Source organism: Scyliorhinus canicula, chromosome 14, assembly GCF_902713615.1.
Source record: "Scyliorhinus canicula chromosome 14, sScyCan1.1, whole genome shotgun sequence".
Taxonomy (NCBI): Eukaryota; Metazoa; Chordata; class Chondrichthyes; order Carcharhiniformes; family Scyliorhinidae; genus Scyliorhinus; species Scyliorhinus canicula.
The window spans coordinates 20,979,218-21,003,037 of NC_052159.1; the positions used below are offsets into that span (position 1 = coordinate 20,979,218).

At 47.1% G+C, this 23,820-nt stretch overlaps 1 protein-coding gene across 4 annotated transcripts in view; it reads left to right on the plus strand.

Moving 5' to 3' along the window:
* The first annotated feature begins 11,073 nt into the window (after positions 1 to 11,073).
* tubgcp5 (tubulin, gamma complex associated protein 5) overlaps positions 11,074 to 23,820 on the plus strand; it is a 70,909-nt gene continuing 58,162 nt past the window's right edge. For 2 of the 4 annotated variants that reach the window (XM_038817933.1, XM_038817934.1), the window contains exons 1-3: positions 11,074 to 11,276; positions 20,802 to 20,855; positions 20,945 to 21,053. In XM_038817933.1, the coding sequence (XP_038673861.1) occupies positions 11,158 to 11,276; positions 20,802 to 20,855; positions 20,945 to 21,053 (282 nt within the window). In that variant the 5' untranslated portion in view covers positions 11,074 to 11,157. The remainder of the gene's footprint in view (positions 11,277 to 20,801; positions 20,856 to 20,944; positions 21,054 to 23,820) is intronic. The other 2 variants (XM_038817931.1, XM_038817932.1) reach the window with 2 other exon arrangements.

A 23,820-nucleotide genomic window follows, 5' to 3' on the forward strand; every position in this document is an offset into this window, starting at 1 on the left:
GTACTTTACCTGAATGCTTGTAGTATTCGGAATAAAGTAAATGAGCTGATGGCACAAATCATCATGAATGACTATGATTTAGTGGCCATTACTGAAACATGGTTAAAGGATGGTCACGACTGGGAGTTAAATATCCGAGGGTATCAAACTATTCGGAAGGACAGAGTGGATGGTGAAGAAGGTGGTGTTGCTCTGTTATTTAAGGATGACATCCAGGCAATAGTAAGGGATGACATCGGTGCTATGGAGGATAAGGTTGAATCCATTTGGGTGGAAATCAGGAATAGTAAGGCGAAAAAGTCACTGATAGGAGTAGTCTATCGGCCACCAAATAGTAACGTTATGGTGGGGCAGGCAATAAACAAAGAAATAACTGATGCATGTAGAAATGGTACAGCAGTTATCATGGGGGATTTTAATTTACATGTCGATTGGTTTAAACAGGTCGGTCAAGGCAACCTTGAGGAGGAGTTTATAGAATGTATCTTCGATAGTTTCCTAGAACAGTATGTAATGGAACCTACGAGGGAACAAGCGGTCCTAGATCTTGTCCTGTGTAATGAGACAGGATTGATTCATGATCTCATAGTTAGGGATCCTCTCGGAAGGAGCGATCACAATATGGTGGAATTTAAAATACAGATGGAGGGTGAGAAAGTAAAATCAAATACTAGTGTTTTGTGTTTAAACAAAGGAGATTACAATGGGATAAGAGAAGAACTAGCTAAGGAAGACTGGGAGCAAAGACTTTATGGTGGAACAGTTGAGGAACAGTGGAGAACCTTCCAAGCGATTTTTCACAGTGCTCAGCAAAGGTTTATACCAACAAAAAGGAAGGACGGTAGAAAGAGGGAAAATCGACCGTGGATATCTGAGGAAATAAGGGAGAGTATCAAATTGAAGGAAAAAGCATATAAAGTGGCAAAGATTGGTGGGAGACTGGAGGACTGGGAAATCTTTAGGGGGCAACAGAAAGCTACTAAAAAAGCTATAAAGAAGAGTAAGATAGAGTATGAGAGTAAACTTGCTCAGAATATAAAAACAGACAGCAAAAGTTTTTACAAATATATAAAACAAAAAAGAGTGGCTAAGGTAAATATTGGTCCTTTAGAGGATGAGAAGGGAGTTTTAATAATGGGAGATGAGGAAATGGCTGAGGAACTGAACAGGTTTTTTGGGTCGGTCTTCACAGTGGAAGACACAAATAAAATGCCAGCGACTGATAGAAATGAGGCTATGACAGGTGAGGACCTTGAGAGGATTGTTATCACTAAGGAGGTAGTGATGGGCAAGCTAATTGGGCAAAAGATAGACAAGTCTCCTGGCCCTGATGGAATGCATCCCAGAGTGCTAAAAGAAATGGCTAGGGAAATTGCAGATGCACTAATGATGATTTACCAAAATTCACTAGACTCTGGGGTGGTCCCGGTGGATTGGAAATTAGCAAACGTGACACCACTGTTTAAAAAAGGAGGTAGGCAGAGAGCAGGAAATTATAGGCCAGTGAGCTTAACTTCGGTAGTAGGGAAGATGCTGGAATCTATCATCAAGGAAGAAATAGCGAGGCATCTGGATAGAAATTGTCCCATTGGGCAGACACAGCATGGGTTCATAAAGGGCAGGTCGTGCCTAACTAATTTAGTGGAATTTTTTGAGGACATTACCAGTGCAGTAGATAACGGGGAGCCAATGGATGTGGTATATCTGGATTTCCAGAAAGCCTTTGACAAGGTGCCACACAAAAGGTTGCTGCATATGATAAAGATGCATGGCATTAAGGGTAAAGTAGTAGCATGGATAGAGGATTGGTTAATTAATAGAAAGCAAAGAGTGGGGATTAATGGGTGTTTCTCTGGTTGGCAATCAGTAGCTAGTGGTGTCCCTCAGGGATCCGTGTTGGGCCCACAATTGTTCACAATTTACATAGATGATTTGGAGTTGGGGACCAAGGGCAATGTGTCCAAGTTTGCAGATGACACTAAGATGAGTGGTAAAGCGAAAAGTGCAGAGGATACTGGAAGTCTGCAGAGGGATTTGGATAGGTTAAGTGAATGGGTTAGGGTCTGGTAGATGGAATACAATGTTGACAAATGTGAGGTTATCCATTTTGGTAGGAATAACAGCAAACTGGATTATTATTTAAATGATAAAATATTAAAGCGTGCAGAAGACCTGGGTGTGCTAGTGCATGAGTCACAGAAAGTTGGTTTACAGGTGCAACAGGTGATTAAGAAGGCAAATGGAATTTTGTCCTTCATTGCTAGAGGGATGGAGTTTAAGACTAGGGAGGTTATGTTGCAATTGTATAAGGTGTTAGTGAGGCCACACCTGGAGCATTGTGTTCAGTTTTGGTCTCCTTACTTGAGAAAGGACATACTGGCACTGGAGGGTGTGCAGAGGAGATTCACTAGGTTAATCCCAGAGCTGAAGGGGTTGGATTATGAGGAGAGGTTGAGTAGACTGTGACTGTACTCGTTTTTAATTTAGAAGGTTGAGGGGGGATCTTATAGAAACATTTAAAATTATGAAGGGAATAGATAGGATAGATGCGGGCAGGTTGTTTCCACTGGCGGGTGAAAGCAGAACTAGGGGACATAGTCTCAAAATAAGGGGAAGTAGATTTAGGACTGAGTTTAGGAGGAACTTCTTCACCCAAAGGGGTGTGAATCTATGGAATTCCTTGCCCAGTGAAGCAGTTGAGGCTCCTTCATTACATGTTTTTAAGGTAAAGATAGATAGTTTTTTGAAGAATAAAGGGATTAAGGGTTATGGTGTTCGGGCCGGAAAGTGGAGCTGAGTCCACAAAAGATCAGCCATGATCTAATTGAATGGCGGAGCAGGCTCGAGGGGCCAGATGGCCTACTCCTGCTCCTAGTTCTTATGTTCTTATGTTCTTATTTCACATTTCTCTATCATGTCTTGTATATTCTTGTTTACGCCAGGTCAATACACAGTTTCTTTGCCACTCCTTTTACACTTCTCAACCCCGAGATGACCCTCATCAATCCGTTTCAGCATATTGCTGCATAGAGACTGCAGAATCACAATTCTTTCTTGCCTTTACAAAGCCCATTTACTATACTTAGTTCAGATCTGATTTCATGACATTTTGTACATGAACCTTTAGGCCCACCATTGTGAAGGTTTTGTATTACCATCTGTAACACATCTTTTGTTGTCTCTTCGACAATTTGTTTCGACTTTCCGTCTGATACTGGTAGTACATCAGTGATCATGTCTATGTGAGCCTCTGCATCTTCTCCAGTAGAGTTGAAATTGTGTGCTGTTGGAGCTCCGGATAACGCATCTGCTACCACTATATGTTTGCCAGGAGTGTATATCAACTCAAAGTCGTATCTTTGAAGCTTCATCATGAGACGCTGAATTCATGGAGACATTTCATTGAGATTCTTTTTAATGATTGCAACCAGTGGTCGATGATCCAATATAACGGTAAATGTGGGTAGACCATATATATATGTATCAAATTTTTCCAAGCCAACTACTAGTCCGAGGCATTATTTTTCAATCTGTGCATAGCTGCACACAGACTCCTTCATTGACTGTGAAGCATATGCCACAGGTTTCCAGTTGTTTAATAATAATCTTTATTGTGACAAGTAAGCTTACATTAACACTGCAATGAAGTTACTGTGAAAAACCCCTAGTCGCCACATTCTGGCGCCTGTTCGGGTACACTGAGGGAGAATTCAGAATGTCCAAATTACCTAACAGCACATCAAGGAATTTGTGGGAGGAAACTGGAGCACCCGGAGGACACCCACGCAGTCACAGGGAGAACGTGCAGACTCCACACAGAAAGTGACCCAAGCCGGGAATCAAGCCTTGAGCTGAGAAGCAACAATGCTGCCCATAACCCTGCTGTCCATCTTCCTGTTGAGGCAATACTGCACCAACACCATCTTTTGATGCGTCTGTAGATATTTTGATGTTCCTGGTTGGATCAAAATACGTCAGCATGGGCGTGGTTGTAAGAACTTTCTTTAGCAGGAGCCTCTGCTGCTCTGCCCAAGTGAAATCATTCACTTTCCATAGGATGTCTCTGAGACACGCTGTTTTGGCTGAGGGATTGGGAATGAACTTCCTGATGAAGGTGATCATGCCTATTATTCGTAGTATTCCTTTTTTATCCATGGGTCGGGACACGTTTAGTACGGTATTAATCTTCATTTCATCTGGCTCTATTCCGTGAACAAAAAGCTTGTCGCCCAAGAATGTAATCTCCAGTACTTCAAACTTATTGAGCCTCAGCCCATTCTGCCTGATGCTTTGTATGACCTTGATCAGTCTGTCATTGTGTTTTTCCAAAATGGAACCCCATATGATAATGTCGTCTACATAGGCCTGGACCCGCTCAATGATATATGTTATATCAGACGCAGATATAATGCCAAAGGGCATGCGAAGAAAGCAATATCTGCCAAAAGGAGTATTGAATGTGCAGTACTTGGTATTGTCTTCATCAAGCTTGAGCTGCGAGAATTCCTATGGCTTCATTATTTGCTGTGTCTTCATCCAACACCAGGCCAACGAAAAATGTGCCACTTAAATTAGTGTAATTGATCACGTTAATCGAATGCCCTGCATTCATTTTCTTATTTGAGATATAGTGTTTTGCGAAGTAATTCTTCCCTTTGCACTTTGTGCATATCGTTTACATGCAATGGCTGTATGTTCAGACTATTTAGAATGGTTGCTAAAACCACGTCTCTTTCTAAGTGCGTCACAATGGTGGCTGTATCGCTTGCAATATCCACACCAAAACATCTTGCATTAAATATATTATTATGTTGTGCAGTTAGTTTGCTAATATCGCAAATTTTTATGGCATCTTCTAATTGGAGCACCTTTTCTTGCAAAAGACGCTCACGCACCTTGGTATCATGAAATCCAAAAACAATTTGATCTCTAATCATGGAGGATTTCAGAGTCGCAAACTTGTACATCGGACGCTTTCAGCTTAAGGTCAGTAAGAAAACTATTGAATGATTTGCCAGTCCTCTGCGTGCGCATTCATAAAATTAACCATTCATATATTTTTATTAGGTGTACAATGCTCGTCAAATTTTTGATCACAGCACCAAAGTTCTTACTGTCTTCCTCTTGCTCATATGCAAATGTATTATATATTTCAATCGCCTGCAGGCATGCTACCGTGAGCAATAACACAATTTTTTTTCTCGTCCAGCTGTGCCTGCAAGCCAATAGCTGAGAGATACAGCGTGAAGTGCTGCTTAAACGAGCACCAATTTCCATCCATATTACCAGTAAATTGAAGGTTTTACAGATGCACCATAGAAAGCATAATTTTTGACTGCATCACAGCCTGGTATGGCAACTGCTCGGCCCAAGACCATAAGAAACTATAGAGTCGTGAACACCACCTAGTCCATCACAGGTACACCTCCCATCCATTGACTCTGTCTACACCTCCCTCTGCCTTGGGAAAGCTGGTTTAGCTCACTGGGCTAGACAGCTGGTTTGTAATGTAGAAAAGGCCAGCAGCACGGGTTCAATACCCGTACTAGCTTACCCGAACAGGTGCTGGAATGTGGTGACTAGGGGCTTTTCACAGTAACTTCACACTTGTGTCAATAAAAGATTATTATTAAGTGGGTTGCATAATCAAAGACCCCTCCCACCCAGCTGATTCACTCTTCCAACTTCTTCCATCGGGCAGGAGATACAAAAGTCTGAGAGCATGCACAAACAGATTCAAAAACAGCTTCTTCCCCACTGTTACCAGACTCAACGACCTGTTATGGACTGATCTGATTAATACTACACTTCTGTATACTTCACCCAGAGCCTGTGTCTATGTATTTACAGTGTGTATTTTATGTTTGCCCTATGTATTTTATTTTCATGTATGGAATGATCTGTCTGAGCTGAACACAGAACAATACTTTTCACTGTACCTCTGTACACATGACAATAAACAAATCCAATCTAATCCAAGCTGTTCTGTAACTTTCAGATTTCTGTTTGGAGAACCATGTTTTTCTTTTTCTTTTTCTTCTTCGTTTGACAACTGTACCATTTAAATCACACCTGGTACCATGTTATGCTCGTGTACTGCGATAATAAATGAATCAGTGTACATCAGAATGTCTAGTTCAAGACTAGTTATTTAATGTTGAATAAACTGTGGGTAATCTAAACTATTGCGAGCCAAACTGTGGATCTTTTTAACCATGCTACTAACAACCTCTGTAACTCTGATCAAGACTGCTTTTGTCGGTTCCAGTGTTTCTGTTTGAAGAACCATGGGCGCAATTCTCCGATGCCGCGCCGGAATGAAGTAACCGTCATGAACTCTGTCGAGTTCAACGACGGCGCGAAATGGCCCTGATCGTGACCTATTCTGGCCCAGGAATGGGCTAGCATCAGGGCCGCATGGAACACGGGGGGGCGTGGCATTGAATGCGCATCACCAGCACGCTGCGTCCTAAAAGGGCGCGATCCACGCAGAGAAAGACCCACAGCAGAAGAGGGAGGGAAATCAAGGAGTCACGAAGAGCCGCGCCGAGGTTCCGTGATACGGACCTGGAGACCCTCCTAGATGAGGTGGAGCATCGCAGGGGCATCCTCTGCCCAAGACGAGGGCATCGCCACCCTTCCAGCGCCGTGCGACGGGCCTGGCGTGAGGTGGGCACGGCTGTCAGTGCTGTGGGGCAGACCACTCGGTCTGGGGAGCAGTGTGGCAAGAAGTTCCATGACCTGACCAGGGCTGCCAGGGTATATTTCATGAGGGTGCCCTCGGGTCACAACCATCCCCCCTCATGTCCCTCATCACACCCCCCCCCCCGCGGGAACCCATCCTCTCTCCCCATCCATGGCCCAGGAAAGGGCTGTCCTCTCACAGGCAGCAATGCTTCAGAGCTAACATGACATTGCCGGCGCGCTACGGGCCCTGGTCGAGTCTCACCAGGTCATGGCCCAGTCCCAGCAGGCCATGGCACAGTCCCAGCAGTCAGTCGTGGAAGCATCGACCGCCTGATGCACCTGCTGGATGGCGTCGCGCGCTCACAGGTTGAGGTCGCACAGTCCCTGGTGGGAATGTCTCACTCCCTGGACTCCGTCTCAGCGAACCTTCGGACCCTGGTCAATACTGTTGCAGGCCTCCAGGACTGGCAGCGCCAGGTGTCGGTGGGGCAATGGGACACCTCCCCGCTCGCACTTCCTTCTCACAGTGAGGCCCGGGGGCCACCGGGCTCCCCGAGGGAGGAGGAGGTTCTGGGGGCCGTCCCATTAACTCCATCACGGGACGTCCCTGAACGCTTGGCCTCCCTGGTGCAACGGGTGGGCAGCGGGCAGAGCAGGGTGGCACCACGTCATCTGACATGCCCGTGGAGCAGCCTGGCCCATCAAGGCCGGGTCACCCCAGGAAACGAGTGCCGACGGGGAGCCATGTCGCGGGGCGTGATTCTCAGCAGTCCACCTCCACTCCTGCTGTACCATCTGGGGATTCACTTAGACGTAGTGGTAGGGCCCGTAAGGCAATGAAGAGGGACACATACTGAGTTGGCACGGGTGCAGGGCACAGTTTAGTTGTAGGGGCTAGGGCATCTGTACATAATATTCACCATTAAACTCACTGTTGCACCTAACTTATAAGACTGTGATTTTTCCGTTGCCACGGGGATCGTGATGGTGCCCTGGGGTTGATGAGCGGTGAAACTTCGGTGCTGGGTGTACAGTCCCTCCCCCCACCACCCCCACAGTCGGACACCGTAGTCCTCGGCACTCCGAATCCAGCTATCCCACGTGGGCACGTGATGGAGTGTCCCTGACGAACTCAGCGACCACCGAGATGGGTGGTTCAGCTATTGCCATGAGTCAGACTTTGTCTAACGATTCTGAGCTCACAGCTCATCGCAGATCGGCTGTCATCATTCAACATGGCACTGATCACAGCCGCTGACACAGCCATCAATGTTGTGCCATACTGTTGTGCCGCAGTCTTAAGGGTGATGTTGAAGTGGAGCAGTGTACGCAGAGCGGGGGTGCGGGAGGGGAGGTGGTGGGAGCTGTGTGCTGTTCGTGTACACGACTGGCGTTGCAGGTGGTAGTGTACTGTGCAGCGATTCTGTCGCACGCGATGCGTGAATCTTGTAGCCACCAGCGCGTCGTGTGCCCGCTGTCCTCGCCAGTGCCGTCGTGCAGCCTCCTGGACATTGCCAGCACCCGGGTCGTGTCTGTGTGCTGCGCCCGACGCGCCACCCTGCTGCACGCCAACATCCTCCACCTGCTCCTCCTCAACTTCCTCCTCCTCCTCCTCATCAGCGTTGGCACCACTGCCAGTGGCTTCTCCCTTCGACTCCTCCACCAGGGCATCTCCCCTCTGCACTACGATGTTGTGCAGCGCACAGCATACCACAACAATGCGAACGACCCTCTCGGGCTGGTACTGCAGGGCCCCTCCGGAGCGGTCCAGGCATCTGAATCTCATTTTAAGCAATCCGAAGCAGCACTCCACCACACCCCTGGTTGCTGCATGGGCTTCATTGTATAGGGTCTCTGCGTTGGTCTGAGGCCTCCGTATCGGTGTCATCAGCCAAGACCTCAGTGGATAACCCCTGTCGCCCAGCAACCAGCCCCTCAGCCCGGGGGGCCGTCCCTCAAACATTGGTGGATGAGCTAGAATGTAGGCATCATGCACACTCCCTGGGAACATTGCGCACACGTGCATGATCCACATGTGGGGGTCGCATACCACCTGGATGTTCATCGAGTATGTCCCCTTCCTGTTAGTGAACACTTCCCTGTTGACTGCAGGCGGGCGCATGGGGACGTGAACACCATCGATCACTCCCTGGACCATCGGTATCCCGGCCACCTTGGCAAATCCACGGGCTTGTGCTTCTTGATGTACTCGGTCCTCAGAAAAGGTTATGTAACGGTCCGCGATGGCGAACAGGGCGTCGGTCACGTCCCGGATGCACCTGTGGACCGATGCCTGCGATATCCCGGATAGGTCCCCGCTCGGAGACTGGAAGGAACCGGTAGCATAGAAGTTAAGTGCCAGTGTCACCTTGACGGCAACCAGTATCGTGTGTCCTCCTCCCGATCCACGTGGGGCGAGGTGCGCCACGAGGTGGCAGATATGTGCGACCGTCTCCCTGCTGAACCGGAGTCTCCTCCTGCATGTGATGTCCGGTAGTGCCTCGAAAGAGATCCGGTCATGGTACAACCTAGGCCTCGATTGCTGCCTGTGGCACCCTGGCTCCACCATCAGCGTCTCCTTCTCCTCCTCCCCCCCCCCCCCCCCCCCCCCCCCATGCTGCTCGACATCAGTGCCCACATCCTGTGCCTTCCTCAGCGTTTGGGGGTCAATGTTCCCCTTAGCATCCCCCTGAACATACCGGCCATGAGCGCCTGTGGCCTGTACGGCGACGACGGGCCACTCCGCGGCCATTCCTTCAGCTGCTGCAGCTGCCCCTGCATCCACTGTGGGATGTCGCTGTGGACGCTGCTGGATGGCCAACTGCAGTGCAGCTGTCCCAACCACTGCGGTGACCATCGCCGTTTGGTTCGCATACATGGTCACCTACAGAAGGGTGGTGGGGGACAGAGAAACGACATGTTAGATGGAGGTTATTCGACACCTCGGCAGCCGCCTGCCACGGGGTACCTGTGTGTTCCGGTCGCGCTGCTGACACGCGGCCAGCCTAACCCCATGTCACTTTCTGCGTCCAACGGTCAGTTAACAACGTCCTCCTCACCGGTGCGTCAGTGGGCTGTGCCCATCAGCCACAGGGCTACCAGCGGCCGTGTCCTCGTAACCGTCCTGCCATGGCAGGGCGGCTGAGATGTTGCATCCAAGGGTGGACGACCCACTCCACTTACTCCCTCTCCCCCCTTCTCCCACTACTCACTCCCTATTCCCCCCCACATCCACTCACTTCCTCTCCCCCTCCCACTACTCACTCCCTCTCCCTTCTCCCTCCCACTACTCACTCCCTCTCCCCCCTCCCACTACTCACTGACTCCCTCTCCCCCCCACTACTCACTCCCTCCCCCCCCACTACTCCCTCTCCCCCCCTCCCACTACTCACTTCCTCTCTCCCCCCATCCCACTACTCCCTCTCCCCCCTTGGCCGCTGCGTTCTCGGGGAAGCCTTCCCCAGTCGGCGGAGACTTCGATACGGTCCGCTCACCTCCTCACTGCTCAGTGTCAGCCAGCACAACTGGCTCACGACTTTAAAAAGCAGGTGTAGACGGCGATGGCGAGAACTGGGGTCACGCCGTCCGGGCCGGAGAATAGCTGGGGGTGCCGGAGAATTGCCATTTTGGGTGCCTCGGGCGATTCTCCGGATTGCGCCGCGCTGAACACGACAGGACCAATTTCGCCGTTTGGGAGGATCGCGGGAGCGCGTCGTGTGAAAAACTGGCGCGGCCCGCTATTCTCCCAACTGGCGCGGCCTCGGAGAATCGCGGCCCCTGTTTTTCTTTTTCTTCTTCATTTGACAACTGTACCATTCAAATCACCCCTGGCACCATGTTATGCTTGTGTACTGCGAGAATAAATGAATCAGTGTACATCAGAACGTCTAGTTCAAGACTAGTTATTTAATGTTGAATAAACTGTGGGTAAGCTAAACTATTGCTAGCCAAACTGTGGATCTTTTTAACCATGCTAATAAACAACTTCTGCAATTCTGATCAAGACTGCTTTTGTCGGTTCCAGTGTTCTGTTTCTCTTGCATGACACCTTGTGGTCGGAGGTTATATATACTTGTTACATGCAGGAGATTTAGTAAAGAGAGCTGAAGTAAACTGCTACTTTAATTGAAGCGTGGACAGTCAAAGGGAGCCCATAAGCCATGGACTCGATGTCAGGCAGCAGTGGAGGGGAGGGAGATCACTGCCGTTTAACTTTAAATACCAGCGGCTGCACCTGTAGGCGGGGAATGAAAGCCCGGGGAATGAAAGCCGGAGACCCATTGCGAAAAGACATTGAAATTCGAATTAAAACCGTTACTTCAGCGGCAACGGGCCCGGTGCGGCGGTGTTTCCAATGGCAACAGGCCCGAGCCGGTGGTGCTTCCGGGTGAGGGGAAGTACTTCCGGCAGCGCGGGGCCGGGGTGCTCGTTGACAGTGACGGTTGGGACCGCTGCTTGTATTCCGCAAACATGGCGCATTGGACTAAGTTCGAGAAGGATTTGAGGAAGTTAATCCAATACATTAGCGGGGTCCCGGAGGAAGATCCTGATTTCCAGATGGCGCTGCAGTTCGCCTGGTCCAATGTCAGGTAACTGGAGATCGAGGTGCCTCACAATTTACTCTCCACCAGCTGGTTGTGGAAGTGTGTTGACATGGCCCTGCAACCATCCGAATTTAGACGAATGAGAGGTGACCACATTGGAAACATATAAGATCCTGAGGGATCTCGACAGGGTGGAAGCTGAAAGGATGTTTCCCGTTGTATTAGGTTGCAACAACTGGTGACCAACAGCTACAGGCTTATTGATAAAACTGAGCAGCTCTTACAGCAGCAGCTGTGTGTCTGCCCACACCCAGGGGAGAACTCGCATGCTCTTGCTCCGTGAGCCCTTTTGTACCCATGTTATCCCAGCGCCCACCTGACCACCCAGCTTACACCTTTCCCGTTTTAGTTGGGACAACCAGTACCTACTGAGGTGTAACAGTGTAAGAGAACAGTCACAAAGTGTAAACTGTTTCAACCTTAAAATTTGAAACGGATTAACAACACAAAATTATTTAAATCTACCAAAACGCCGATTGGGTAGCTCATCATGGTCCCCTTTCCGTGCCCACCTTTCACAAAACAATGTCCACGGTAGCACAGTGGTTATCACTGTTGCTTCACAGCTCCAGGGTCCCAGGTTTGATTCCCGGCTTGGGTCACTGTCTGTACGGAGTCTGCATGTTCGCCCCGTGTCTGCATGGGTTTCCTCCGGGTGCTCCAGTTTCCTCCCACAAGTCCCAAAAGACGTGCTGATAGGTGAAATGGACATTCTGAATTCTCCCTCTGTGCACCCGAACGGGTGCCGGAATGTGGCGACTAGGGGATTTTCACAGTAACTTCATTGCAGTGTTAATGTAAATCTACTTGTGACAATAAAGACTTATTATTTGAAGATTTTATTTTTCACACAAGTTCTTGAACTTTGTATTTGGTTACTTGTGTGCTCCGAGTGTGTGATTGTGCCAGTTGGCTGTGCTTGAGATGCCTTCAGGTTAGTGTCTTCAGGGGGCAGCACGGTGGTGCAGTGGGTTAGCCTTCAGCCTCACGGCGGCGAGGTCCCAGGTTCAATCCCGGTCTGGGTCATTGTCCGTGTGGAGTTTGCACATTCTCCCCGTGTTTGCGTGGCTTTCGCCCCCACAACCCAAAGATGTGCAGGGTAGGTGGATTGGCCACGCTAAATTGTCTCTTAATTGGAAAAAACTTAATTGGGTACACAAAATTTATTTTAAAAAAGGTTAGTGTCTTCAGTGTGGGTGGTATCAGGCATCCTTGCAGGTGCACCCGGTCACTCCAGAAGCGGCTTGCTGCTTTGGCCTCTGGAGGAGCTTCCATTTCCATTGGTGCAAGTAGCCTGGAATGCAGGCTGAATGCATGGGGTACTGTGGCAGTCGATGGTGCTTGGTCACTAAGTGATGCTGGTTTTGTACGTAATGAGCACCATCCAGGGCAACTGCACAACTGTTTGGCTGTGAGATATGGCTGTGTGCCACTGTCAGTGTGTTGTGGCTGTGTGTGGTCTGAATCCTGACTGCTTGACCAGGTTCTAAAGGGCAGGGTTTGCAAACATTTCAATTGTTATACCTATTTCCACTTATTCGCTGCTTGATGAGGATGCCACTCATGTTGTTTTGACTGGGTTACAAGAGGGCCTTAGCAATGGGGATCATTGTACTGGTGCACCTGGAGAACATTTGCTGTGCTGTTGAGGGCAGACCCTGTCTCGCAACATTTTGCGGGCTGAGGAGTGCAGCATAGAAATCTTGTGGTTTTGGGCACATTTCTCAAGTAGGTACTTGGCTGAGCGTACCACCTGATCTGCCAGGCCATTAAACCTTTGGGTGCAGGGGTTTACTCGTAATATGCTCAAGTCCCGTGTGTGTCCCTGAGCTCCCTGGAGATGAGCGTTGTCTGTCATTATCTGCTGAGGAATGCCATGTGAGGCAAAGTGCCTCTTGAGCTTGCTGATGATCATGTGGCATTTCATGTCTGACTGCTGGTCGATTTTCAACCAACCAGTGTACGAGGACCAAGTGCTGTTTACCTTTCCATTCAAAGATATCAGTCACCATGAGCAGCCAAAGGAGACCCAGGTAAGTGCAGTGGTTCTTTGGCTGTGCCAAGTCTGTGCTGGGAGTCACCTGCTGATGGAAGAACGAGTGCTCTCAAAACAAAGTATTGTAGCACTGGAGGGATGAGAGTGCCTGCTTGAGTTGTTGAATGCAACAGTGTGCTCATGCCAACACTCCACATTTCGGTGGAGCAGCTGACAAAGGGGTCCAGTGACCTCACTGTAGAAAGGAATGAACCTGGAAAGATAATTTGTCACACCAAGGAAGCACTGCAAAATGTACTTGTCCTCTGGAATGGACATCTGTCATATAGCCGGTGTCATGTCTGCATCTGACTTCACACGTGACCCATGTCGAGAACCTGGTTGACTCTGAATCTCCATTTAGTAGGGTTGAGCTTTAATTATATGGTCCTGATTCTGTTGAGGACTAAACCAAGACGTGCAACATATTCTTGCATTGTATGACCCCAGACCAGGAAGACATTGGTGATGATTTTGCAGGATTGTCCTGCAAAGAGTTGCTCTTTGAACCGTTGGACGACCTCATTACCAGTGGCGATCCCATAGGGCATGCGGAGGAAACTGTAACTGCCTACCGGAGACATGAATGTAGTGCGTTTTGAGGATTCTTCATCCAGTGGGATTGCCAGAACCCGCAATTCGCATCCAAGATGTTGAAAACGTTAGCATTTGGCATAGCAATTATAACCTGTTCAACCGTCTACAGAGAGTGATAAGGTCTGAGCAGTGCCTTGTTTAGGTGAACTGGCGGATGCAGATCCTGGCCGTGCTGTCTTTCTATACTGCAACTACTTTTGCAGAAACCCACTCTGTGGCCTCGTCCATGGAGCTGTGACACCCAGTGTCATGCGGTTCAGCTCATCGACTACTTTCTGCTTCATTGCTAGGGGAGCACAGATTGGCCTAGGTGGTGCCAAGTTATCAAGCACCATATTATATATTACAGGTAGCTCCCCAATGGTGTTTGGGATCTGGTGCTGGAGAGTCTGCGCATCTGAACCGAGGTGGATTTGCCCCATTGTGATGCTGTCCCAAAGATCCAACTGCAGCTTTACGTTTTGGTCAACAACACGAAACTGGAAGCTGCATTGCGTGCAATGGAGAGTGGCCACACCTTCTGTGCAGATAGTTTGTCCACTACATGTCGTAAGGTCCACTTTCATAGAATTTACAGTGCAGAAGGAGGCCATTCGCCCATCGAATCTGCACCGGCTCTCGGAATGAGCACCCTACCCAAGCCCATACCTCCACCCTATCCCCATAACCCAGTAACCCCACCTAACACTAAGGGCAATTTGGACCCTGAGGGCAATTTAGCCTGGCCAATTCACCCAACCTGCACATCTTTGGACTGTGGGAGGAAACCGGAGCACCCGGAGGAAACCCACGCACACACGGGGAGAACATACAGACTCCACACAGACAGTGATCCAAGCCGGGATTCGAACCTGGGACCCAGGAGCTGTGAAGCATTTGTGCTTGCGTGTTTGGATCTGGTGCATCATATGGGTTAACATCCCGCAGCAGTGGCTAGGTAGGACGTTGTACTTTGCTCCAGTATCGATCTTTACTTTTAGTTTTGCATTGCTGCAGACAATGTTTAATGTGGTGAAAATCTCTCCCTTCTCCGTAATGGTGCCGACACGTACAGTACTGTGTTTTTGGAGGCTCAGTGCCTCAGTTACTCTGTTCATGCTCTGAACATTGGACAGTGACTGGGTGAAATGTGGCTGGTGGCAAAGGGAGACTGCTGTGGCTTGGACCTGTTGTATTTCGCAAAGTGGTCCCATTTTTTGTTAGTGTTTACCAAACAGCAAACATGAAGTTCTGTTCTATGAGTGATGGCCACCACACTTTGGGTACGACGTGCTCTGTACCATGGAAACCTCTGTTTCCCGCCTCAATGTTTTGCTGCTTTCTGACTGCTCATTCAACATACAGGTGCTGGTGGCAGATTCCAGCCTTCGACCCTTCTTGCAAAGAAGCTGCTTGCGGATAACATCACTTTCAACCCCATACACAATGCGATCTCTCACTAGTTTGTTGGTGAGGGTCCAAATGTGCATTTCTTTGCTAGGATAATTAGGATCATGCTGTACGACTGTTCTTGCATGCGCGCGTGCTGTTCTCGATCGCTCTCACTCTCTCACATACACAATCTCCCACAGACTCAAGTTAACATATCCACCTTACCCCCCCCCCCCTCCAAAGTCTGGGATTGCACCATGTCTTGCACAACCAGCGCCTCCTTGAGCACCCTCGACTAACTGCGCCACAACCCTGCCCCGGGGCCCCGCTGTCTGGCTCACTGTCTTCCAGGGCCCAAAATCCCTGCCCCTCATTTTCACTTTCCTCCAATCACAGATTTATTCTCTCCCACGTTTGCTACTGCTGCTCAGCTCAGGCTCAGTATTAACTATATACTATCAGCAGCAAACACTGGGTGAACCACTATGATTTGACAAGTCTCTCCTTGAACAATTTTCCATTGCAACGTACCTGTTTGAATGGCATTTTCAAAAGCAGCTCTGGCAGCCTCAGAGAGGGGCCATATGGCCTCCTCCTGTTTCCATTTTGTATGACCGTGCATAACCTGCATGCTCTGTTTGGAAATATGTATTGTCCTGTGTATAATCTTACATAATTCTACTATTTATTTGTTATATGATAACTTGCATTTAAATATTGCCTTTGATGTGATAATTTAACATCCCAAGCCACTTTACAGGAATGTTTTTATGGGGTTGGCAACATTCAGAACTATCCCGAAATCTACAGGAATTGAGATTAATTTCCTGGAGAACCCAGAAGGAAATTCATAGGGACATTTAAAACAAAATGCGTTTTTGTGTACTAGTTTAAACAGGTTCGGTATTGGGGAATCAAAACTGTTTGATTAACAGTTGTTTACAATCCCAACTATACTACTGGACAAGTTAGATCCCAGGGGTGGAACCCAGCCTCATAGATCCTACCTTTATTTTCTGTTCAGATACGTGGATGGCAGCATTTGAACTTTTAATAAAAGAATACAACATTTATTAAACAAGAAAAGATGTACTATAATATAACTCCTTCACCCCCCCCCCCCTCTACCTTTACAGATTTCTAAGGATAACACAAGTTACAAAATTTGTCTTGTACTCTAATATTGTCATTAAGTAGTCCATGTAAACCAATAGGCAAACTGTGGCCAGACACCCCACACTCTGAAGTAAAGTGACAGTTGCCACCCAAAACAACTTCTATGGATTTCTCCTAGTATTCCTCTGCCCTGGGTTGCCACATGCATTGAGGTTTCAACTTCCACACAAACGCTCAGATACGCAGCCATGCCAACAGAGCATCAGTGCTTCACAGGCTGATAGTAAGGAGTCACCAAACTTCTGGTCACCTTGGATATCTAGCTTCTCACACACTCAGAAGTTTCCGTCTGCATTCTGCAGCTTCGTCCTTTTCACTTGGGGCCCCTCACTGCTCCTCATCTTACTGAACTGGACCTTTTTTCTCCTTCCAGATTCCTGTTCTTTTCCTTGATTTTGTATTCTTCCTGGAACTTTCTTCTATCTCATTCCATGGTTTCTGGAACTTTTGACTTTAGTTTAGGACTTGCTTTCTGACCCTGTTGCAGAAGATTCTGTGAAAAGCTCCTTGTCTCTGAGTTACCTTGTTCCAACTGAACTTTTGCTGCCTCTATGGGCCCTTGGTTGCTTGGCAACAGCCAGTTTTTTAAGCCCTGAGTTTATTTTAGGGTTGTAAAACATTCATTAAAATGCAGGGCAGCTTTTAAAGTGAAACTAAAATTCAAGATGTCTGAATATCCAACTGCAGAAATATAAACCGAGGTAAACTTCAAGCTAAACCCACAAAAAACAAATATATATATATATATATATATATATATATTTCCTCTCTTTCCTCACACGATCAAGAATTATTCAATTGAGCCATGATGTTCTTTCCTATTGGCTATGCACTGTGAGGTTGGATGTGACAGGTGACCAATGGTGTGAGTGTGGGGTTGGGCATTTGGTGACCGGAGGTCAAGTGATGACATGTGTAAGAATACGCCCAACCAGAGTTTGCAACTTGAGCTTTCTGATTGATGTTTCAGTGGGGGAGCATATTGGGCTTAGCGACCATAATTCCAGAAGATTTTGAGTAGTCATGGATAAGGGCAAGAGTGGCTTGCGGGTGAGGCTGCTTAATTGGGATAGGGCCAATTGCATCCAAATTTGACAGGAACTGGGGAATATGGATTGGGAGCGGCTATTTGAGAATAAATCCACATCTGACATGTGGGAGATGTTTAAAGGCAAGTTGACTGAAGTGCAGGACATGCATGTCTCCACAAAAATGAAAGATAGAAATGGCAGGATTCGGGAACCAGGGACATTGTAAGCTTAGTCAAAAGGAAAAAGAAAGCATACAATAAGTCTAGGTATCTAAAAACTGACAAAGCCCTTGAGGAGTACAGTGAAAGTAGAAAGGAATTTAAATGTGGAATTAGGAGGGCTAAAAGGGGCCATGAAATGTTTTTAGCAAACATAGTCAAGGAGAATCCCAAGGCTTTTTATGCATTTATTAGGAGCAAGAGGGTAGCAAGAGAAAGAGTAGGCCACTCAAGGACAATGGAGGACAGTTAGGAGTAGAACCACCGGAATTGGATGAAATCCTTAATGAGTACTTTGTATCGGTATTCACCAGGGAAAAGGACATGACTGATGTTGAGGCCAGGGATGGGTGTGTGAATGCTCTTGAGAACGTCAGTATTTCAAAGGAGGAAGTGTTGAGTATCCTAAATTGCATTAAGGTAGACAAGCTCCCAGGGCTGGATGGGATCTATGCCACGTTACTGCGGGAGGCAAGGGGAGAAATAGCTGGGGCCTTAACAGATATCTTCACATCCTCTTTGATCACAGGCGAGGTTCCAGAGGACTGGAGAATAGCCAATGTTGTTCCCTTGTTTAAGAAAGGAAGCAGGGATAATCCAACAAATTATAGCCCAGTGAGCCTGACATCAGCGGTGGGGAAGCTTTTGGAAAAGATATTGAGGGACAGGATAAATGCACATTTGGAAGAAAATTGACTAGTTAGTTACAGGCAGCATGGTTTTGTATGGGGAAGGTCATATCCCACCAACTTGATTGAGTTTTTTGAAGTGGTGACGAAGAAAATTGATGAGGGAAGGGCTGTGGATGTAGTTTATATGGACTTCAGTGAGGCACTTGACAAGGTCCCACACGGCAGACTGGTCAAAAACTAAAATCCTATCGGATTCGGGGTGGGCTGGGTACTGAAATGGCTTGGTTATAGAAGACAGAGTAGTGGTACAAGGATGTTTTTCAGAATGGAGATCTGTAGCTAGTGGTGTTCGGCAGGGATCAGTGCTGGGACCTCTGTTGTTTGTAGTTTATATAAATGATCTGGAGGAAAATGTGGGTGGTCTGATTAGTTTGCGGGTGACACGAAGATTGGAGGAGTTGGTGATAGTTTTGAGGATTGTCAGAGGACAGATAGATTGGAGACCTGGGCACCGAAATGGCAGATGGAGTTTAATCCGGACAAATACGAGGTGATGCATTTTGGAGGATCAAATCTAGATACGAATTATGCCATAAATGGCAGAACCCTTAACAACATTAACATACAGAGGGATCTAGGTGTGCAGGTCCACAGTTTCCTAAAAGTGGCAGCTCAGGTGGCCAAGGTGATTTAAGAATGCATATGGCATGCTTGCCTTCATCAGCTGGGGCATTGAGTACAGGAGTTGGGAAATCATGTTGCGGCTGTATAAAACCTTGGTTAGGCTGCATTTGGAGTATTGTGTGCAATTCTGGTCACCACATTATCAGAAGGACCTGGAAGCATTGGAGAGAGTGCAAAGAAGGTTCTCAAGAATGTTGCCTGGTCTCAAGGGTGTTGGCTATGAGGAAACGTTGAATAAACTAGGATTGTCTTCACTGGAAACATGGAGGCTGAGGGGAGACCTGATAGAGGTCTACAAAATTATGGAGAGGCATAGACAGGGTGGTTAGTCAGAGGACCGAAGGGCCTGTTCCTGTGTTGTACTTTTCTTTGTTCTTTCTTGGAACAGAAAGCGACACCGAAACACACAAGGGAGCCAGATTATAATAGTTTGGTCTTTAAGAAGTGCCTTAAAGATGCTAAGAGATTTAGGGAGGGAATTTCAGTGTTTAGAGTCAAGGAGCTGAAGCCACAGCTACCAATAGTGGAGCAATTGAAACTGGAAATGCTGAATAGGCCAAAATTGGTTGCATGTCGAGATCTCGGGGGGTTGTAGGACTGGAGGGATTGCAGAGATACTGAGAGATCAAATAGGAGAATTTTAAAATTGGGGCATTGTTTGGCCGGGACCTCTCAAAGCTCAGCGAGCACAGGTGTGATGGATGAAAGGACTCTGCAAGTTTGGACAGGACCAGTAGGGTTTTGAATGACCTCAAATTTGTGGAAGATAAAATATGGGAGTTACGGCAGAGAGCATTGGCATAGTTAAGTCATAAGGTGACAACGGAATGCATGAGAGTTTCAGCAGCAGATAAACTGAAGCAAGCGCGATGAAACAGAGGTGAATTTAGTGATGGTGGATGTATGGTAGTAATCTAATTTCAGGGTCAAATATTACACCACAGTTGCTTGCAGCCTGCTTCAACTTTTGTCAGGTGGAAGGATGGAGTCGGTGACCGGGGAATGCAGTCTGTGACAGGGACTGAAGACAAAGCCTTCTGTTTTCCCAATGCTTAGTTGAAGGAAATCTCTGCCTCCCCAGTTCTGGATATTGAACAAGAAATTCTAGATTATAAATAAATAATACTGATTGTTGTGAATACATATTGGAAGGCCCAGAAATAAACACACTGATACGAATTTAACCCAGTAACACTTATATTTTGTATATATGCTGAATGGCATATGTGCTCCCAATGAGGCAGAACATCTAAATTTGTAATGGTCGATGGTGCATTTTGTGTTCTATGGTCGCTGCAGAACACCATTAACTTTTTCTGTCTTGAGGAAACCCTTGTTTAGAAAATACACTCATTAAAGCAGCAAAGAGGGTGTATAATTGTGCTGCAGCATATGTTGCCACCAAGTGGTTGGTGGGATGGTTTTCTTGAACAGTGAAGCAGTGGATGGGAGCCCACAAGCAGGCATAATTGTGGTTGATTCATCTCTCTGCATTTTGCTGTTCAATTCAGATATTGAGCAAAGTTTGTGAGTAATGCAGCTCTTCATTGACTTGGGTAAAAAGTAAAAGTTATTGTGGTGCAAAAGTTCTCATTATTTTTAAAAAATTAGTTATACTGGTAGAAAAGAAAATTTGTGACCTTTAGACTCATCAGTAAAACTTTGCTTGCTTTGTGAGAAGTAATATTTTATTCCTGGTTTAAGCTAGTTTTATTTAATTTAATTTTACTATTACAAGATATTTGACTTTTTAATTATTCTTTCAGATTCCATCGGTTTCTTGATGTAGACAGCCACAAAATAACACGTGTGATAGACGGGTGAGTTTTTCCACTTACTTATGCATGGCCTTTGTTTTAGAGTAGTTGTGCAATGCTAGCAACTAATGTGAACTCCTTTCACTTTTCAGAATCCATGAAAAGCTGATTATTCATTCAGAGCTCCCTAAAGCTGTAAGCTGGCGGAGGCTAACTGATGAGTTTCTGGAGTTGCCCCTTGAGACTGTTGAAGGAACAAAGGTAGCTGATGTTTTGATTTGAAATTTTATATTATATTGAACTGGACTTCCTGTTTTGATAATTTTTGCAGATTCTTAAGAAATACTGAATCAAGTTTATATATTTTTTTAAAAAGCTTCTACTTGTACTTTTGAGGCATTTATGCTCAAATAATAGGCGAGATCTACCGACTGCATCACGTCCAAAAGCAGCGTGGCGCACCCAGTAAATGTCAGGAGACCCCTCTTCGGGATCTACCCGGCTTGCCACGCCTCGTGGGATCTAATGCGATCATGCGAGATGTTGCAATGTAAATCCTGCCTCACCTTCTGGCAAATCTGCATATTAGAGTAAGACAGCTAGTCTCTAATATACTCTAATATGCATTCCTGAGATCAAACTGAGGCGTGGGACCTAACCCCCTCACCTTGGAGACTTCATGCGAGTGTGTTCAGTGCTGGTCCCCAGACAGAACAGCACTTGTGGGGGGTCTCCCAGGAGATTGGAGGCCCACAGGTGCTTACTCTTTGGACAAGATGGCAGCCTGGCACTGCTGGTGGCATGGTTGGGGGGAGAGGCGGGGTTGGCGGTGTGGGGGAGGACCCTTTCTCGGTGGGTTTGGGCTGCAGGGGTTGCGTTGGGGATTTGAGAGATCGGTACCCAATTTAAAAATGGCGTGCCGATCTCTTCCCTACACTGAGGAGTTCCGGCGAGCAGAGCTCCCCAGTGCAGAAAAGGGGTCTAAATGCAGCCTCAGACGCGTGTTTCCTTGCTGTGGCCCCCCCGATTTACTTGAATGGCCATTCGATTGTGCAATGTTTCTCGGCACTCCGAGCGACGGGGAACACCCAGCTAATCCCATGCAATATGGGACTCTGTTCCCATTCGGGTTGTTCGTGCCCAATATTTAATGAGTGCTATATGCCCTGCAACATTCCAGCCAGCAGCTCACTGATGAGCTCCATAAAAATATATGATCCACTATTATAATAATATGGTGTTTGTTGTGCAGCTGGTGCACTTCGGCATCATTAGCACCAATCTTTGCCCTATCCTCCGTGGTATCCCTGCGTTAATAGGACGTGGGCGTTGTTGGCGCCCCTAATTTCTGAGGGCAGTTAAGAGTCAACCAAATGGCTGTGGATATGGAGTCCAGATGGCAGATTTCCTTCCCTAAAGGACATTAGTGTCACAACATATGGTCAGCATTTCTGAGACTAGCTTTAAATTCCAAATTGAATTTAAATTCTACCAGCTGCCATGGTTGGATATGAACCTCTGTCTGCAGAGAATTAGCCTGGCCTTCTGGATTGCCAGTCCAATGACATTACCACTACACCACCATCGCCCTGCATCACTATCTGCTGGATAGCGGTGAGGGGTGTGTTTTTTGCCTCTCTCTTTCCTCAGCTGCACACTGCAGGCACACTGCACTCTTTGTGATGTTTAGCAATTCTGTGGATTAACCTGCTGAGCCAGTGGGACGGCAGTTATCGGTGATTTTACATTGAGAAGATTATTCCGCAAGTAATCCTTTTAAGTTTGAGCCACAATCAGTCAGCAGGCTGCAATGCTGATCTTAGAATGTGTTTGGGGAGCCATTTTATGCTTGAGATATGAGTCGTGTTTATGAGCTAATGGAACTGTTGTAAAGTGTCTAACTTCTTCACTAAGTTACTAACTTTTGTAACTGAGCACTGGTTAGCCTAATCAATGCAGAGTGGTTTATTCAAAGAAAAAAACAATTGCTCACTCCAGCTTTTAGTCCAGTTATTGTTATTATTAAGAAGCAAATAAGAATTCTACCTTTGATTGAGACTGTGAAGGAAAGCAAGAGGCCACTTTCACATTGACTATGCTTAATAAATTACTAAGCAAGACTTTTGGGAATAGGTTTTTGGAAGTAAATTATTTTACATTTTTTGACTCTGGAGTAAGGGATTTCAACACTGCTGATATCAATACTGGCAAAGAAGCTTCCAGGTTGAATATTATTTGTTTAGCTTCGCTACGTTAGCAACTGGGACAGGGTTTACATAATGTGCAGGGGCTTCTGGAGACAATGGAGTTTTTCTGCCATTATACCCTTTTTGGGAAGGCCTTCTACATCTTGTCCCATTCAGGCATTTGACAGGCCAGCAGAAGGTCTGCCTTGGGATGAGGGCAGCACGGTAGCATTGTGGATAGCACAATTGCTTCACAGCTCCAGGGTCCCCGGTTCGATTCCGGCTTGGGTCACTGTCTGTGCGGAGTCTGCACGACCTCCCTGTGTGTGCGTGGGTTTCCTCCGGGTGCTCCGGTTTCCTCCCACAGTCCAAAGATGTGCCGGTTAGGTGGATTGGCCATGATAAATTGCCCTTAGTGTCCAAAATTGCCCTTAGTGTTGGGTGGGGTTACTGGGTAATGGGGCTAGAGTGGCGGTGTTGACCTTGGGTAGGGTGCTCCTTACAGGAATAGTGCCAGAGGACTGGAGGATAGCAAATGTTGTCCCCTTGTACAAGAAGGGGAGTAGAGATAACCCCGGTAACTATAGACCAGTGAGCCTTACTTCTGTTGTGGGAAAAGTCTTGGAAAGGTTTATAAGAGATAGGATGTATAATCATCTGGAAAGGAATAATTTGATTAGAGATTTACATAGACATAGAATTTACAGTGCAGAAGGAGGCCATTCGGCCCATCGTGCCTGCACCGGCTCTTGGAAAGAGCACCCTACCCAAGGTCAACGCCTCCACCCTATCCCCATAACTCAGTAACCCCACCCAACACTAAGGGCAATTTTGGACACTAA